This window comes from Euwallacea similis, chromosome 2, assembly GCF_039881205.1.
Source record: "Euwallacea similis isolate ESF13 chromosome 2, ESF131.1, whole genome shotgun sequence".
Taxonomy (NCBI): Eukaryota; Metazoa; Arthropoda; class Insecta; order Coleoptera; family Curculionidae; genus Euwallacea; species Euwallacea similis.
Window position 1 is genome coordinate 4,531,370 of NC_089610.1, and position 19,966 is coordinate 4,551,335.

Consider the following 19,966-nt stretch of genomic DNA (forward strand, 5'->3'; position numbering starts at 1 on the left):
ATAAGATCGTTTTTGAAAGTTTTAATTAAACTGATTTTTTGTAGGAGAAAAGGTAAACTCTGCAGTTCAGATTACTAAATCACCAATGCAGAAACCAGTAATTTTTACTGTCATAAAAATCGAGCAACCTGAACTAAGCAAACCTTCATTTCATGATCATGCAATTTAACAACTGCAATGAACCAAAGTCTCTTAGTTCTCTATTTTGTTCAGAGACTTTTTTTCTTGGCGAAACTGCATAGATGCCCGACCCGAGTTGCATGGATGATTTAAGGTTCAGCTCTAGAGCTCAAACGCAGGACTTCTGAGCAAAAAACAAAAACATTTACCTTAAAACTAACACTGATAAAGACTATACTTTCGGTTGAATCGTCACAAGTCTCCCTAGAACAAAGGGCCTCTTTACCTGATAATCGTCGTCATTAAATTATACTTTCAAAAATATGTTCAGTTGGAGCGGCACATTCAGGACTCAATTCATTGGAAGTTATCCGCGACTGTAAATTTATGGAGAAAACTTAATTCTTAGATTAAGAGTACTTAGAAATGAAATTTTAATATGTAACCAAAACGCAGTTTTCCTGGTTTGGGACCACAATATGCGTTTTAACAGCCAAGACCCTGCAGAGTGTTTTGAAATTAGGCTGTCATTATGAATTATTCAGCATCATTATACGAACTACAGCTTGTTGCCGCGACACAATATTCTCTAGGGCTTGTAATTTCTCGTTCAATTCGGTCCAAATTAAGGGCAACAAGCGCCTCCTAATTTTAATACAAATTCCTTGTTTATGGGGAAAAGGAAATTGTCGTTTCCTATGTATTTAGACCGGGAAATATGATCGAAACTTAATACGGACGGTGCTGAGAAGCCCATTATTTCGTAACATGAACTATGATGACAAAACTCAATCTACGAAATAAAATTACTTTAGAGAGAGATTTAAGAGGTGCGCAGTTAATGGCTAATTGAGATAATCCCGAAGCAATTCCATTTCCTGTCATATCAAAGACGCTCTCCAATTTATAACGGTGAGTAAAGACGATTTTATTACCTCTAATTAATTCTCAATTAATTTGAGTGCATTCATCTCGATCCGAAATCTAATTGGAAATCTAAATTAGTGCCACTCTAGCCAACCCATCATGAAAGTGAACCATGGAAAAATATGAAGAGATAAATTTTAAATCTAGTAGTGATGACAAGAAGATTGATTATGTTTGCATAACATGGAATGCAATAGAAAATGTAATAAATGTCATCTAAAAACGGTTTTCAGATGCACGTTTGCTAGAGAGATTATAAAAAGTACATTACCAAATAGAAAAACCACTTACAATTGCTGCATGCATCAGAATATGATGGGGCATATTCCGCTTTTCAGTTATCCTTGACAAAGCTGCTGTTGACATCGATGACTTCTCGAATAATACATGACAAATTTGCCTATTTTATTTAGAAAGGACATGCAGCCACGAGAGATTGAATAATCCTGTTTGAAGGGAGAGGAGTAATCCTACTTTAAAAAGGGATTTGATAAATACGATACTGGAATTTAGGGACTATAATATGTCCGAAAACATTAGAAAAGAACCTTTCAAAAGCTTTAGAACAAAGCGTTTTTTAAAAAGCTCTGGGATTTAATATTTACAAAAAACCCCATCGGAAAAACGGAGCGGACCCTGCTTTCAATCAAACTTCGATTTTTCCGTGGGTTACCGTTCCCACCGATTTTTAACGCACCCGAAGATCACTAATATCCCAGAGACGTCAACGGTCGAGTCGACGAGAAACCTCGCGATATTTGAATGGTAAGCATATCAAATGCACAGGGTATCCTGAAAAAGGAAACCAATCCGCCAACCGCAAATTATTCTCCGAACATAAAGGTATCTAAGGGTAGTATATTGGATTCCTATTTCTCAAAGCTTTAGAATGTCGAAGGTGTTAAGTTTCAATTCCAATTGTCTTTACTTCACACACAGTTTCTGTGATGCTGAGTCCAAGTTACGGCAAATTTCAACTCATCAGGGTCTGCATAAGTAAACCTAGCAATTTTTTGCCTACACGTATAGGGTGATGTTTTTTTTGGGGCCAGTCCCGATTTTTCCACATCAAACTTTCCCCTCGGTAAAAAAAAAATGACTCGAATCTTGGAAGTCGCATTTGAGAAAATAATAAAAATACTTAAACACTGCTTTATTTGGAATAAATGCAAATCGCCTTAGATTTCATTACAGCTCCATGGCATGAAATATTATGTTAAACTAGCAGTTCGTTCCGGTCTTGAATGAAATTCTGGTCGTCGCAGCCTTAACCTTATAAAACAAAGAGCTTATACCGAGAGCTGGAGCCACGGTAAAAATGCTTTATCTCTAACGTTTAAACCCCACAGACCTTCAGCTTTTATAAAGCTCCCTCGTCAAGATAATCTCTTGAGGGATATGCAACTGCTCCAACAGGGTATTATCTGAAATTCTGTCAGGAGGCGAAAGATGGTTGGAAATATCATAAATATTAAGAGCGAGGGGCACACATGGAATAAATTTATTTTATTGTCGTAAAGAGGTGGAGAATGCGGCCATCGACAATGCTCCGAATGGAATATTCATGCATTTGCGGTCGTGAAGTTATTTGAGTTCATAGTTAATTCCCTTACCGTCAAAGTGAGACAGAGAGTGAACATGAATGTAGGCACCGTCTCTCTGAAAGAAGTTCCTTAGCTGGCAGTCTAGCTCACGCATTTCCCCAGCAGAGGACGGGCTGAACTGCTCCGGGGCTCGCGCTCATGTGCCCCTGAGCCCCTGCTCTTCAGGGCTCCGTTTTTTTGCTTCTGTCGAATTCTACCTGAAACAAAAAAATGTTTCTATTAGTTCGCATCAGTTATTACACGTGCGGAAGCGGCCTTGGAAGGATGGAAGGAGAAGCGAGGGGACAATAACGCAAATTCCACAACAACTCATATACAAGTTCTGCGCTGAAATGCTAATGGATGTCTCTTTAATAGTGACGCTTCTGAGGGAGCATTGTTCTTGTCTTTTAGCGCAATGACAAGGAAGGAAACTAAACAGAAAAGTTTTGAAATTTTGCGGAATGCGCTCACGATTTCATTCAGAATTATAACGTGCAGGAGGCAACCTTTTGGTAAAACTGCACGGTCTTTCGGACAAGTCCGTACATTTCAGGGTAAACCGGAATTAATCACTGAAAAACAGTTTTTGTTTACCTTCTGGTACCCTGTGAACGTGGAGCGTTTCGGTAAAGTTTACTTGCGGGATTTACTCCAAATTGTAGTCAAATACTTCATCTCAATTTTCTTAGGGGCATCATCTCCTTCCACTTTTCCTGAATTTCTACCCACGTTAATTTGTCAAATTTGGATATTTCCGCTGCCTGTCCTGAAAACTGAATGTCGAAAAGCACGTAATTTGCAGATCTAATATACTTAATTGCACCTGGCCAGGCAGTCCGAAATTCGAAATTGAAACTGCTAAATTGGAGTTTTATTTAAACGTTAAGGAAAGTTAGCTACGTATTGACGAGGCAAGCCTAGTCATGCCAAAAGTCATTTAAAACTTAATTCAAAGTTGCATATCGTTAAACTACGAATTTAAGCTCCAACGATTGAACAGCGAAAGCACAAAACCCAATATTATCTATCCAGGCTCAATATAAAGACGTTTAAAAGTTATCCCATAAGTTTTGTCGAATCATAAGTGTATCTTTTCCAGCTTTTTACAAATCCTATTAGTGAAAGAAATGCCCTTTAACCCTCCCAAAGAAGAGCTCGCTGAAAGCTGGTTCTTAACGTCTGCCCGAAATGAGACCAATTAAGTCTCCCACCGGACATCGGTCATTTCTCTTCATTTACTTCAGTAAAGTGTTTTCAAATGTCAGAGTATCCATGGCAAAATTACTTCTCGAGATTAAGAAATGATTAATTGCCCGAGGCGGAAATGGAACATGTGCACACATATTAGCAACTCGACTAACTCGTAAAGAAGTTCTTAACCTGCAGGGTCTTTGTCCTGGTTCAAAGGGCTCTTAACGTTAATAGTCTGGATCTGCCAGACACTAGGAAAGCATACTCATTGTTATAGAGAGAGGACACGCGAGATTTCAGATAGGGTTGGCTGAATGGAACGTCTTTATCGATTACAAGCATCGCATTTCATTTGGTATCACCTTTCGGGAATTGGTGATTTTTATTAAAACTATTATGCTTGAATAGCATACTATAAGAGAACCTCTCTATGAATACTAACGCAGAATTCTATTTTTAATTGGCGTGCAGCTTAATGACTTTTAAGCACGTAACTGTAAGTAATTGAAGATAATTTCATTAGAGGAGAGGTACGTAAAGAGTGGAATTGGCATTTCATTAAAATGAAGTATTGTGATGTGTGAGTTTCGGACTTAAGTATTTTCTACATATTTTAGTTATTGCTAGAGGTAATTATTGCGTTCCTCTACTCGTAATTGAGTTTTTAGCTAGGCCTTGTATTAATAATTCACTGTGTAATTTGTAATGTAATATTGAAAACTCCACAAGATTCAATTAACTTTGCCACGATATTACGAGAAATGTTATGCTCCTAGGGCAGAAAGTAAATTACTCGATATTGAAATACGAGCAGTAAGGTTTTGGTGCCTACGATGAGATATAAGCCCTTTTTAGAGTGACTCCTCAAATAACTGGCAAACTGTAAAATTCCGTTATTTGAAGAAGCACTCACTATACCTTATGAGCTGCACTGGTGGTTGGTGGTAAGGCTCAATACTACATGCGGTAACATACTGGCCTGCATGAGCATCTAAAATCGGTCATAGTTAAGCTAAAAATTATTTACTAATTGCCCATCAAGAGAAAGCTAGCTAGACTCTAAAGCCCCATCTTAGCCAACTTAAAGCCTCCTTGGTCGCTGAATACTACTCTCCCTTTGAACTACATACAACGTTTCTTCCATTTATTACAAAAACTCCCTTAGGAGCAATTTCAACTCTAAATAAGAAACTGCAAGATTTATTTCCAATTTACAGAATTAAAAAAAGGTTTTGACGTCTTGTAGAATGAAAGAAAACAAGGAAGTTTGTGTAACGCAAGCTTAGCGGAATAGCTCTATTTCTCTATCCGCTAGCACGGTACGCTCATTTGCACTAATATCTCTGAGACACCTTACATACAAGGTGCAACATGTCATCGTGGAGATGTGCAAGGGGGCGACGGCATTCCGCAAAATAATTTTAAAAATGCTAATAGAGCTATGGTCAAAAACGCAGCATCTGCGATATACAGGGTGGCAAAGTTTCACATTTGTTCTCATATTTTGCGTTTTTCTTACGTGTGCCTTCAGTTGAATTTTTGAAATTTCGCACACCTATTTTCTTTAAGACCCCCTAAATACAATAAAATGTTAAAATCGTCGGTAGCTCTATACAGGACATTACGTTCTTTTGGGTCATATATTATTTTATGCTACTCTAAATCAGGAATATCCCATGGACACCTGGTTCGATTCCTGTGGGCTGAGGTTGGACATATTTAGAGCTTGATGCATGTGGTATTTTACAGGAAAGACTGTTCAGCGGAAGATGAATCGAATTGTCGCTCTGGTATAAATATAAACGGCGCACATTAAAGGGACGTTCCATCAACGCTGCATATCTCCTATTCCATTTCAGTTTTATCCTTTCCAGAATCATCATTAGCAGAAAACATGTAGGCGGCTTCTGGCGCTTTAAGTAAAAATTCGTCGCGCTCTAGTGGTTACGCCCCGCTTCTGGTGTGTATCATCTGCATGTGTGTTTGTGTTTTTACATAGAGCGAGATTTGACGTGAAGTACACATTATGTTAAAAACCCCAGTACGTGACATAGTTTTCCTTTTAGCGTGAAAAATTCATGAGCGGCTGCTTCGAGGCTTGATTCAAAAGATTAGCGCCTGAGACAATCCGATGACGAGCAAATAAGTAGAAGCTCACAACTGCAGCGGCGAACGCCACAGACCCTCGCCCTTCAAACGACTTCTTTGTCCGAACTAAACGCTGCATTTACCATAACAGATCTATTCCGGAATTCTGATTAAATTCCGTGGTTTTTTTGGTCTATTAATATAAATGCCAGGGCACGTTTTGCTTTATCAAGACGGAAGAAGAAGTTTCTAAACAACACTCCAGGGCCTGGTTAATTCGCACGGAGATCATAATAAAAGCATGAGTAATTTCAGGTGCTCTCCCCAGCTTGCAACTTCCAGGCGAATAATGTAGAGAAATATTGCATTGTAGGTGCTGAATGAGGTCGGAAAAAAATAAGAATGACGAGTGTCATTTTTACGGGGGGCGATAAAATGCGTACATACGACAAGACCCAAATTGCTTATGTTTTTATTATGAAGCTCACCTCGAAACCCGCGGCCAAGAAAGCACCCGCGGGAGGTTTTTCTCTTTTTTAATAAAAGGGAAAAGCTGGCACTATTATTATTTTGCCGCGGCAAAAGGGCCGCCCGTAATCTAATCAGCTCGAGCTCTTTTATTAACGGAATTTAAAGTGCCATAAGCGATACCAAATGTAGCATGAAAAAGCTGTTACTCACTTCTTTTCTTCCACGGAGTCAATTTGTTACTCAAACCCCTGTTATAACTTTTTACCCCTTAATTTGTTGGGATTTCCCGAAGAGAATACAAAGTATACGGGTCCTGCTTTGGCTTGCTGGCGCACGGAGCAACATCCCCGATTAGCCATGTTACAACCATATCAGCAACCCGTACAGAGATGTTCTTTATATTATTAATAAAGTTGCTTTGCACTGCTTGAAAATAATTATTTAAAGCCCCTTTCTTAAATAATTGAAATCTGTTTGTTTGGCTCCTTGTATAATAAATAAGCGGAAGTTTGACTCTCAGTTTAAATATTTACTTCATACAGTCGAGCTTAATTGTTATGTTTAGTCTAATTTCACGTTCAATGTACTTAAGGAATTTCTAAGATGCCCTGGAGGAAAAAAATCGGTTTAATTTTTCAGAATGGAAATCTCGACGAACTTTCTTGATCTCGCTGCAGGGTGTTTTCACATCATTTGTTGGGTCTCTTGCTGTGTTATTGTGTTATTTGAGGAGACATCTAAACCCGGGGGGAGGCGCCGTAAAATTTAAATCATAAATTTGTTTTTAGCCCGTCACCAAGGAAGGGATTCAGCAAATACGAATTCAATGTTATCAATAATGGCTTGTGCAGAGATTGGAATGGAATGGCCTCTTTGTGTCATGTTGACGAGTTGATTGGAAACTTTGTCTTTATGCTGTTCCAATAATAACCAAATTGACAAATCCATCAAATATTAGCCCAATCTACGGATAATCCAGATTAATATGAAATTTCGTTATTTTGTGTGTAATGTGGTTGATGGCATCGTTTGTAATTCGCCGCACTTCTTTTGTGCTCCATGCCATCTGAAAGAAATTCGTCGGTTTGGTTTTGGCACTCGACAAATTTCTTTTTCAACTTTTGCTCGTCAAACGGAATGAGATAAAAATAATTTTTGATCGCCCCAATTAATCGGATTACAATCGGCAATCCCACGGCATCCATCCAGTTGGACTTAATCCCCGTTGCCCCATCGGCCTGCATTGCAACCGTCATGTTTAGCCATTTTTAGGTCAAAAACTTTTAAAGAGGTGCGCAGGAAATCCGGATAGAATTTAATAGAATGATCATCATCACGCGAACCACACCCTTTTATAAAAATTTTAAAGCCGCGTTAAAGGTTCAGCGAACCTGGTTCTACGCACGTAGCTAACCAGGCGGTACCGGCCTTATAGGGGAGCGAAGTTGGGTGTAGTCCAGGAAGAGTGGCGCACTTTTTCGGTGGTTTTTCTTGGGGAGGGATTAAAAATTTCGCCCAGGAAGCCGGACTTGCTAAGGCCGGCCCTGCAGCCGACCTTAGTATCGAAAAATCACTGTTAACCTGCCTAATTATGTGACATTGTCGATTGGAGCAATGAAATTAAGTCGCATTGTTTATCTGCTCCTTGCTTTGCATGGAAATGATTTTCCCCGCAATATTCCTAGCATTTCGTTCTGCTGACCATCCGATGGCATCTAGAACATTGATTAGCGAGCGTAATTTCCTGCTAATTACAATGCGGTCAGTTCTTGCGCGACATGCGCTTCTTCCATTTTTTTAACAATTTATGTTAGGAACGATTATTTGCCAATTACCTCGTTGCTTAATTGCGTCCGAACTACGTACATATTATCAAATAATATATGCGTCGATAAACAGAACGTGTTTTTGAGTGAAGAGCTCATCAATAGAGCTTTTAATTGATTGGACGACCAATGTGACCACAAATCGGTTTTCAATTGTGTGGTCTAATGGAATTAGGCCCATTGTACCTCTTGAAGCCGAGGTACATATGTGAGATGTGAGGGAGTGGGAGCACGCTGAAAGGCAATCTTTGAACTCTATTTTATCAGTATAACGCACTTATTTATTACTAGTTTACTCCAACAATTACCATTAAGCATTCAGCTTGCGAATGGAACAAAATGAAAATTAATGTTATGCTAATGATATACAAAATTTCTGCATTAACAAAGACCTGCATTAAAATTGACTGGTATTTATTCTTGTGCCGATTTGCTTGAATCAAATTTATTATTATGCCAATAATTTATACGAAGCCCGAGGTTCTGCGGTTCGCAGACTAAAGCCGAATATATGAAGCTCGCAATAAAAAAACGTTCTGACACATATTTGTTCATATATCTCAAAGGTTTTCAAATGAGATGTATCTTGCACCGACGAAAATTGCGCTCGGCTTAAGGAAGGGCGATGCCGGAATTATTTGCTCAATTTTTCACGCCCTATTTATCTCAAACCTGCTTTAGTTTCGCATTATGAAACTCATATTTTTCAAGAGGCACTGAAACTGGGCGCCATTTATTCTGGAAATAGCTCCATTTCTTCTTTGTCGAATGCTAAATATGCTCAGGAAAATTTCTTTCTTTGAGTTAACACTGAAGTGCATAGTCAGGGATAAGTACTTACGGGAGGAAATTCTCTCTACTTCACGAAATTCATGTTATCGGCCAGGCCACGTCTGGTCACGGCCAGGTCAAACGCTCACTTTGTGTTGTTCATCAACATTAGGGAATACGATCAACTAATGTAAAATGAATGTTACAATATTTGACCTAACTTTGACCAGGTCATGACCTGACCGATATACTATGAATAGTCCTTTACTGGTTATCAATTTTTTCAGGTATAGGTTTCTTCAAATAAAATTCCATGCTCTATATCCCAGGATTTTCACAACACGTCCCTTCACAATATAACCTGAACTAACGTGAACCTGTGGAATTCAATAAAGTTAAAACACATGCACTCGTAGGAAAAATATTTTACCCAACATGTACGAAAGGGCCCGTAACGTAACGGATTGCTGACCGATTTTTGCCTCAGATTGTTGAGCCAACTGCAATCAGCAGTTGAGATCCAGTGTCACTTATCGCACTTGTTAGGTAAATAAATATTTCCTACCAGCATTTGCGAGCTGGAAGTAGCACTTCACCGCAAATGTGCGGTAATAATTTCTACCGCACATAACGCAAAATGTGGTGGTATGAAGTGCGAGACGTAATGTGTGTATGGCCTAAAAACTGTGTTTACTTTCATTATGTGGCTTTTAAAACAATATGAAAACATGCAAATAATGTTGTGTGTTTATCAACAAGATGTAGGGAAAAATTTTCAGATTATTTTGAAGCGCAAGTGCAATTTCGTAGATTACGTAACTCCAACAGGTAATGGCTAAAACTCTAAGCAAATGTATATTTGTAGTCATAAATAGCAGGCAGCAGCTATTATGGGGGATGTTCCACGGACCGCAGTACATTAGAGGATATCTCACTCCCCGTTCAGAAATACATGGGGACTCTTCTAACGCCTGTACCACAAAATGACGCTTTTAATAATCAAGCTGAACGCTCTTAAGACCGAACCAAAAATACAAATTTTCAAATTAAAAAGTCCAATTTCTCCTCTGCACTCATTTAAAGCTCCCTTAATTATCATTGGCTATATTTGCGCAATAAAATGAAAAACAAAGATTAAGGCTTCCTTATGGCCCAATGCACACACGGGGGAAATTAGAGGGACAGGCAAAATTTACTCCAAGTTCAACATCGATTTTTTTTAAATATTGTTTCATGTGCCTGGCGGGCCCTATAAATATGAAAAATGTGGATCCTGATTATTCGACGTAAAAACCTGCGTTGTTGCATGATATGAATGGGCATGATACATTTTGATTTAACTACAAACGCATCGAACACCTGTACTCACTGCGCCCCAAGGAACATATAAATCGCTTTGAACAAGTACGGTCACAACGTTCGTACACAATTCGGCGCGTTCAGTCCTGTTCAGAGAAGTGTTAGTATCAAATTTAAAGAGTGCGCACCCCGAGCGTTTGTTCCGTTTGGAGTAAATTGCTCGGGCGAATACGCACCGCAACCTTCGAGATGCGTACTCACTCTTAGCGTCTTACCCCGAACGAGTAAAATTTACTGGTAACATCCGAATAAAGGTTGAGACGTTCAATTCTGTTCGGAGCGACGTGCTCGCTGCCAAATTTAGACGTCGCACACCACTCGTTAGGAGTAAAATGCCCAAGAGAATACGCACCGTAAAATCCTGTTCCCGTTAAAAATGAAAAGCACTGTGTGGATGAAAAATGTCGACATCACTTTTTTGTTGAATGGTTCAATAATATAAAAACCTGCAGAGGATGGACGCGGTGCAATCGTTCAACGTGATCATCGCTGTTCAATAAAATTAACAGTGTGCAATAAGCATGGTAGTTTTTCGATATTGCATCGCTCAAATTGACAGTTTAAAATAGGAGGGAAATATTCACGTATAATCTTTCTAAACTGATGTTCCAAGCTCTGACAACAGTAATTCGCTTTCGCGTTTAAATTTGTCTAATGTTCGGGAATTTTGTTCGCGAATTGTAATTAGAAATTAATACGCCGAGTTGTGCAGGGGAGAATAAGCAACTGACGTCAAATCAGGCACTTGATAAGCCAATTCACTTGATTTAACGCTTCAAACGATACGTTAGTAATGCACGGGAGATTTGAGGTTTTCACTAACGAGAACTCAATTGACACGTACAGGCTTTAACTGTTTCTGCCATCAAAGCTTTAAAGCGCGGTAATTTGACATTTAAAATGGTAATTTATTTCAAAAAGTTCGTACTTGCTTGACGACTAATGACCAAACTTTTATTGTGTGTGGCTGAAGGAAGATCTTTAGCTTATAAATTGAAAAGCCAAATTTACTCCGAAAGTGTAGGCTAAGTGATTGATATCCCACACCTGGAAACCAAATTAGGAGGTAATTACACACTATCATGTCGCACAGGCAGCAGATAGCTAATAGTTTGCTAAATTTCCTGCTGTTTTAGGCAGTTCTGACTCGAACTTATTACAGAGCACCTTCATGTGGAAAAGCTCAAACCACTAACTACGTCTACACCTGTTAAATTTATTAGGCGTAACCCACAATGATTTTAATACGTTCCACGCCATTGCTCGTTTATTTGTAATAAAATTCTTCACCCTGGATTAGGGCCTACCTATTCGCGTGGGAGTTTAATTATTCAAGTCGAAAATTCGGATTTCGTCAACCCCTCCGTTATTTGTGAGGCAATTAGACTGATTGCTAATGCAATGAGTGTGACCCTAATTTAGCCGGATATGCTAAATATAGAGAGACTTAGGAGTAGAGTTTACAAAGACATAACGAAACATCCTCTGGGTGACAAATTGAATCCAAAAATCAGCCCTCATCGAGGGGACCTAGAACATTTTATTAGAGTTTCGCTTGCATCCATTACGAAAATATAACTCATTGATATCGAAGACTCACTGATGTAGTTAAATATTTTTCTTGTGCCCCACGTAACTATTAATAGTTATTTTTACGAGCTTGATACAGCCTTCACGTTTCTTTATCGGCATAGAATCTTCGCTTCTCGGAACAGAAGCCGCCCTAAGATTTCCGGGAAATTTGAAAACAGAAGGTGCAGCTGAGGGAATGCATGAAGGTGATCCATAAGTACGCGATTTGTGAGCAAATAAAGATTACACATACAATTTCAATTCCTCGAATTTCCTATCAGAGGTATTTCTATATTTTAGTAGTTGGAGAACAGTGTACAACCAGCGACAGCTCTTTCTTCCATACTCAAAAGCCCATTTCTCTGTGCTTTTTTCGGCTGCATTTGAGACGACCATGCCTCTATTCGCTTCAGTTAGAATTCCGAAAAAAAAAGGAAAAACTCGGAAAGGAGAGCAGAAATGTTCTGGAGAATATGGTGGAAATATTACATATACAGCAATCATGAATATGCCCCATTTGGACATAGGTATTGATGGTGATTGATAACCCAAGAGCCTTCAAATTTAGCCGTTAAATAACAATCGATTTAGTTAATGTTCATCTCTCTCAGAACTTCAGTCCCAGCAATAATTAGATATTCGGCCAAAGGAACATATGGGGCTAATACAGATCAGTCAATCATTATCACGGTTGAGCAGTGTTGGCGTGTCCTGATTTCCTCACATCACTGCAATGTTTTCGGTGTTGTAAACGTTACTGAGTGTTATCGTGAGAAGTGTTACGGAGCTCACTACATGAAGTTAAATCTGATTGTCGCCAGATGTAAGGCGCCCTTTTATGGTAGATCCTATATTACTTATATCAAAGAAACTGTTGTAGAATGTCCTGGAGGACAGAATCCAGTTTTGTTTATAAATAGCTTTTACTGCTTAAATATTCAGTATTCACTACTACAGGAGTCAAGGCTCATGTTTCCATTGAAATTTTATAGCATATACAGGGGCTAGAAATTAACAAGAATGTACGGGGTTTTTCTATGCTTTCTTGAAATACGTCTTAGTTTCCCCTTAAACCGTTGAAGCGGAACATATTTCCTGTTCAGAACTGAATCAAGTAACACTCGGATTTTTAAAATTTGTTCTTGTAGTTTCTGGAAACACTCTGAGCTGGGTAAATTTCCAATAATCTAATGAAAGTCAACCTAAACGCTGAAGAGGAACGCTGAATTCGTTCCGTGTAAATATACACTCCCTGACAAAATTATATGCCACCCCAATTTTTTACAATAATTGTTAATTGTAGTAGACAAGACCTTTTCGAATTATTTTAGGTTTTACAACAGTGCAAATAATAAACAAAAAGCAACTTTTTGATAACACAAATTTATTTCTGGTTCAAATACGAAAATAAAATGAAATTCCAAGGCGGCAAAAACATCGGCCATGGTCTGTTTTTAATCTTAACCTTGTTCAAAACGAAGTAATAATTTAGTTTTCAGACATTAAATCCATTCTGTTATTATTTAATGCAATTAAATTTAATTAAACAATACCAAGAGGAAAAGATTTTTCGAACAGTGAGAAGAAGGCTATTGAAACTTTACACGAAAAAAATTGGATAATTTCAAAAATTGCTCGAATTTTAAATCGAAGTAACCACGTCATAAGTGATTTTATTAAGTTGGGCGATGATTATGGCGAAAGAAGAGCACAGGTAGACCCGTGGCAATAACTGTCTAAGAAAGGAGAACAACTCTACGGCAAGCATCCAACTCTGCAAGCACTGCAAAGGAAATTTATGAACAATCCGAGGTACAAACGAACATCAGTAATGTCCAACACATTTTGCAAAAAGCCAGAAATTTAAAACGATTAAAACTGAAGACAAAAGCTCCTCTTTCAAAAGCCCACAAAGCCAACAGAAAGCGATTCGTAATTGAACATGTCTCATGGAAAAAGAAATGGAGACAATTTATTTTCAGTGATGAAAAACGTTATTTGAATAGTCCTGATGGATATCGATATTATTTTCATGATTTGTCTAAGGAAAAAATGTTTTTAAGCAAACGTCAACTAGAGGGAGGAGGTATCATGGTTTGGCCTGGAATAGAGTACTACGGACAGAGTGAATTAAAATTTTGTTCGCCAAAAATGAACGCAAAAAATATATAGAAGTTATTTAAGAACCGATCCTTGAAAGAGGAGAAGAGCTAACAAGAGGGAGGTTCATCTTTCATCAAGACAATGCATCTGTTCACAGAGCGCAAATAGTAAAAAAAATTCTGAAGCCAAAAATATTTTAGTATTACCCTGGCCAGCCCGAGTACCGGATCTCAACATTATCGAGAATTGTTGGGGAGAACTTTGTCAAGCAGTTTATGCTCAAGGAAAAAAGATCAATTCCACAGAAAAACTTAAGACTTACATCATAGAAAAATGGGTAAATATTCAATAAGAATATATACAAAAACTTTTTAAATCGCTTTCAAACCGATTAGTGGAAATCTTAGAAAACAACGAGAGTTCAACACACCACTAAATAGAAAAACTATAGAGGTAATCAGCAGATGTAGAAAGGATGGCCTGTGTTTTTGTCGCCTTGGAATTTTATTTTCGTGTTTAAACTATAAATAAATTTGTGTTATTAAAAAAGTTGTTTTTTGTTTATTATTTGCAATGTTGTAAAACCTAAAATAATTCGAAAAAATCTTGTCTACTACAATTAACAATTATTGTAAAAAATTGGGGTGGCATATAATTTTGTCAGGGAGTGTAGCTTTTAGGTGCCAAATGATTATCATCATGCACGCATTAGCAATATAAGCGTGGGGAGCAATAAAAACTCAGCCCAGGTAGGTTTACGCTCCCATATGTTAGTTCCAATTACGTAAATAGTATGGGTTTTCGTTTCCAAAAATCATACATCAACAAATATCGGCAATGGTATTTTCGGCCCAGCAAATGGACGGACGAAACTAGAAAATTCAATTTGTCATTCAGCGAGATGATGTTTTGGAATCTGAACATCTGACGCAATCCGGTTAATTGAGTAACGGAATGAAAGGTTCAATATCAAACAACGGTAATGGTATTAATTTTAGACAAGTTATAATATTTAGAAGGAGAAATGTTATAGAACAATGCAATTGAAGACCAGAAGCTATTTGCCTGTTTTGTTTGTTATTAAGGAAGTTGCGGACTCAAAAGGAAACACTCAAAGAAGAGAAGGTTTCTGCATGAGACGTAGAAGCTTAACACAAGGAAGGAATATTTAGAGTTAGCCACATTGAACTGAGACAAGATCGACACAGAAAAATCCCTCTTAAAAAGAGTATTACAGATTTATGCCTGGATTTTGTAACTATTTACATCCCGTATTAACGATGTACAGCTATAACTTTGTCGTAAAATTGCGAAAGTTCAGTAAAACACAGCTGTAGAAACGACATCAGAAGATATATTAGGTTTTGCCGAATCTTACCCTTGAATGGGAACACCAGCTTGTTGAGAGTGATGTCAGCACGAAACGACAACAAATTTTTAATACTCGACAAACCACCATGTCCTGTTAAGGCATCCCCATGGGGGATAGATCTGATTTGAAATATGCGCCTTCAATTAAATCACGGCGAATTTGAAATAACTCTTCAGACTAATGAACAATCTCACCGAAATGACCACTTCGATCTTAATAGGTGCCCTAAATCTCAGTTCCTCAGGCGGTGCGATCATTTTGCCCCACTGCACTGCCATTATCGGAGAAACATGTCCGAAGTGTGGATTGCTGCTCGAACACGAGCTGCCCCAATATATTTTGTACTTAAGGACAGTGTATTCCCTTGTATACCTTGAGGAAATATTGGGCCTTAGACGGACACGCTATTATTGAGGTCAACGCTAAGTGCCAGTTTAGAATTTCGTGGCTTAAGAAGAGCAGAGCGTTCACATATTGGCAAGAACTGAGCCATACATGGTTAACCCTTACAATATTTCATTCATGGTAAAGTAGGTCACATTTCAGTCGATATCACATATTTGCATGAGACTGTAATTTATCACTATCTCCGCCGGCTGACAGGCCGATGTATATGAACCAAATCCTGGGAGTACATCTCTACCTATCTAGATTAACAAAACATGTTCCAACAATATATGTTTGGTCGACGTTATATAGCAATAATATGCTATGGGTATAAGAGAAAATAACGTCCTGGGATCATAAATCCTGCAATGAATACATTAGGCTGCTGGGACGCATATTAAAGGATATTCTTGTCTACGCTCTCAGAGCCGATTTCAGGAAAAAGTTTACTCACACAACTATTTCCTGTTTATCATGAAATGCTGTAAATACATTGTAATTGAGCGAACATTTGGTTTGCAGAAATCCTGATTTTGCTATCTTAATGAGTATACAAACACAGTACATTAAGCGAGTAAATATTTTGATTGATGTTTTTAGAAAGGTGATTCCCGGCAGGTCTATATTTATCTCTCACGGGATTCAGTAATTACACTTAACTTCTTTTCACCTGAGCACGCAATGGACAGTATTTTAATCCAGACAGCTAGATTGGGAAACGAAGATAAATCCGATAATTTATTACTATTTGAGCCCGTCAGGTTTCTTTTAAATCTGTATAAGAAAATCGGATGAATCCAATGGATTTAATTGGAACAACACCAACAAAACTCTTAGTAACGCTAAAACGCGTTAAAAAAGTGGACCGACCAAAACACAATTTGGCGACCTCGGTTAGCCCCTTTCCTCCCCACTTGAAAACTCCAGGATCAAAGTCCTGCTCCTCTCGACTCCCCAAAAGTTATTATTTAGAAATTCCTCGAACCAAATCATGAAGATGTACCTAGAAAATAAGCTATACTCTCGCGTTTGTGCAGCAAGACGCATCCGAGGAACGAGGTCGAAATGGCACACATCTAATATGAATCGTGCTTGCAAAACCATGAATCACAGCTCTTTATGCTCCATGCGCCATGAGTCGTTTTAAAATTCCAGAATGCAGCTCAGCGTTATCAGCAGCGATAATTCATCGGGAGACTGTCGCCCCAATGTATATTGAATGATCTGTTGTGTAACTACAAGAAGAAGATCTCCAGCTCGATCAACAACCACCTACTGGGTGTTTCCGGATAAGCGCAAGAGATTCTAAGGGGCGATTGCTGAGGTATTTTTGTGAAAAAATGTTCGTACAAACATAGGTCCGAAAACGTTTCGCTCCCGAGATACAGAGTGTTCAATTCCTCATTGTTCAAATATCTTCTTAAATATTCCAAAAACGTTCTGAAATATCGACGCCACATTTGTGACACGCCATGGCAGGATCAACGTGCACTTTCTGGAGTAACAAGAACATTTCCAATTACGTCAGTGGTGTCCGTGCGTCCATTCGATGACATATTTTTAGTGAAAACATTAGTACGCCACTGACTTCTTCTCATGTTAATATTTTTTTTTTAATAATCCATCAACTCTTAACAAAAAAATACTATTTTTTAAAAACGTATTTTGTCGCTCAAAGAGCCGTTTTCCATGTAAAAAATCATTTAGGTATATGAAAAATCGAACGAAACTGCCAACAAAGGAATTCTGGAGTATTAGCACGTTTTTTTTTCATGTAAACCTGCATCTTTTACCGCTACCTCTGACAAGATCTCCGCGCCAGACTTGACCACCCTGTAGTACTGATGTTTTCAGTTTAATACAATTTGAAGTTCAAATATAAATTACCGATTGCAATAAGCGATGGAAATAACTGATAGAACGCAAATTGAATTTTATTCGGGACAAAATGGCTAGCTACAAATAAAACCAACATGAAAATACATATGTTACGTCCCATTTCACCGTTATTTCTCATGCAAAAATGTATGTAATGATAAGCACATCATTTTGAAAGCACATAAAAGAAAAGGAACTCTCAACAATTTCGAACCAGTTGAAATTGAGCATGTGAATGGGCTTTTCGAAAGCAATTTTTTCCAGCTATCCTCCTTGTCGTCAGCAATAAAGGGCCGTATGTAATTTTTTTTTAGTCCCACCCATAAAATGTTTAGGATCGCGTTAACGTTTCCCCCAAAAATGAGGGTTAAAGTAGAAATGAAAACGTACAAGCTGATCCCGGTTCATCAAAGGAGCTTCCACGGTATTTTGCATGATTGCCCGGGGGGGCTCGATTATTGTGATTCATTCAGAAAGCTGAAAATCGTGAATGAGCGAAAGTGGCAGTGCCGGGTGAGTAAATGATTTTTGATTGGGCCAACATTTTCAGTTATTCTCGAATACCTCCGGATTCTTTCAACTTACGTTTTCTTCGCCGTGGCGCGAGACCAACTTAAGTTTCCCTCACCATCGCGCAAGACTGAGTTTCGAAATTAATTATTAATTAGCCCTCGTGTAACTAACGCACTCACGGATATCAGTGAGTAATGCCGTAGCAAAAGTAGCCGAAAATCTCCCAATACTTCAAAAGCAAGGAATTATGTTTCCCCCTTTAACCCGATTTGTATCTCCCGAGGATAATACGAGTATTACGAATTGCTCCTGTCATATCCCTTATACACACCGCTTGTGAGAAGAAACTGGGGCAAAGCCGGGAACAAAGGATGATATTCCCAGATTTTACACGTAAGTTACACCTGTATGTACATTTTACCCGTTTTCGACCTCTCCGTCACAATTCCAGCGATAAGAGCGATATTTGATATTAAACAGTGTCACGTTCCACTTACATGCCCTAATTTAGTTCGCAGTGCATGTATGCCCCCAATTAGCAATGCTGTAGCTTACAGAGAGCATAGCTATGATGCCGTTTGTTATGCTAATGTTGCGAAGTGATTGCCAATAATTTTCCAAAAGGAAGTTCCCAAACATGATCTTGAAACTACCAAATGGGAAATTACTCTTGTCACTTCCCATTAGATAACCCCTGCTAAAATATAGCGCACAAGGTTTGACTCCATTACACCCAATTAGAGAAGTTTTGTTTAACTTTCCTGCTAAGTGCTCTTTGTCAGTCCGAGTTTGTTAAGGTCCATAGAGCTCGCGGCCTATATACAAGAAGCCAATTACTCGGAGATATGCTCTTGCACCCTATTGTTGCATAATTGTTAAAATAGTTTGGCTAAGTGGAAAATTTCAGATTGTATACTCTGTGCAGTATAAGCTAGTTTGCCGTCAAGTGGTTAAACATCAGCTAACTTAATTAATGAAGCCGTCTCCAAGTTTTATAGTTCCCTTGCACGCCTTCATGTCGTCTTGAATAAAAAAGCCGATGGAAACACATCCTGTTAAGTTTGGTGAACGGAGAATCGATCCAAGCATTCCAACAATGTTATGAACCAAAAACTCATTCCCGGAATGAGGAAACTTTGCTAATCATACTTTTGCAGGCAATTTTCAGTGAACCGTGCCCGGACCTAAATTCTAAACCGAATTATGAATTCCGGAGGAGACTTAGGTCGATCCAGTTGTCCCCGTTCATCTCACAACGGGAAAGAAATTAGTGAAGAGATTGAGACGGTTTTTCCTTTACATTTCCGCGAGGAAAAACTTTCGGGTTAAGTCAAATCGACTTTCCGATTTATTCCGGCGAGTTTCCACAAAAGATCTTAGCACATAAGTGTTCATGGGAAGCGTCTAATAAGTCGTTCTGGCATTTCTGAGTAACGAGCTAGGTAGATGGCTGCTCCATTTTCTTCGTGGAACTCAAATTTCTGTACAATTTTCAAGAAATAAAAATGAATGTGAGACATTCAGGGTAGTCCTCTCGGGGGATACAAAAGGAAAAATCTTGGGCGATATTCGTTGGCAACTGAACTTCCTGGCAATTTTTAGAAACGAGATACACCGGCGTTTACACTGAATTTGAAGGCTCAAAAATGTCTGAAAAATTTAAGACTTTGTGAGGAATTCATGATGGTTTTATTCTGTTCGGTTCTCTACAAAATCAGTCGCAGAACCTGGACTTGAGCTTGAATTTATGGGGCTCTTTCGGGAGCGCAATTGTTTACAGAAAATAACTATAATTTCTGACA

At 38.5% G+C, this 19,966-nt stretch overlaps 1 protein-coding gene across 2 annotated transcripts in view; it reads right to left on the minus strand.

Moving 5' to 3' along the window:
* LOC136416220 (1-phosphatidylinositol 4,5-bisphosphate phosphodiesterase epsilon-1-like) overlaps positions 1-19,966 on the minus strand; it is a 76,907-nt gene that overhangs the window by 31,276 nt on the left and 25,665 nt on the right. For both annotated transcript variants that reach the window (XM_066401310.1, XM_066401302.1), the window contains exon 2: positions 2,661-2,848. In XM_066401310.1, the coding sequence (XP_066257407.1) occupies positions 2,661-2,745 (85 nt within the window). In that variant the 5' untranslated portion in view covers positions 2,746-2,848. The remainder of the gene's footprint in view (positions 1-2,660; positions 2,849-19,966) is intronic.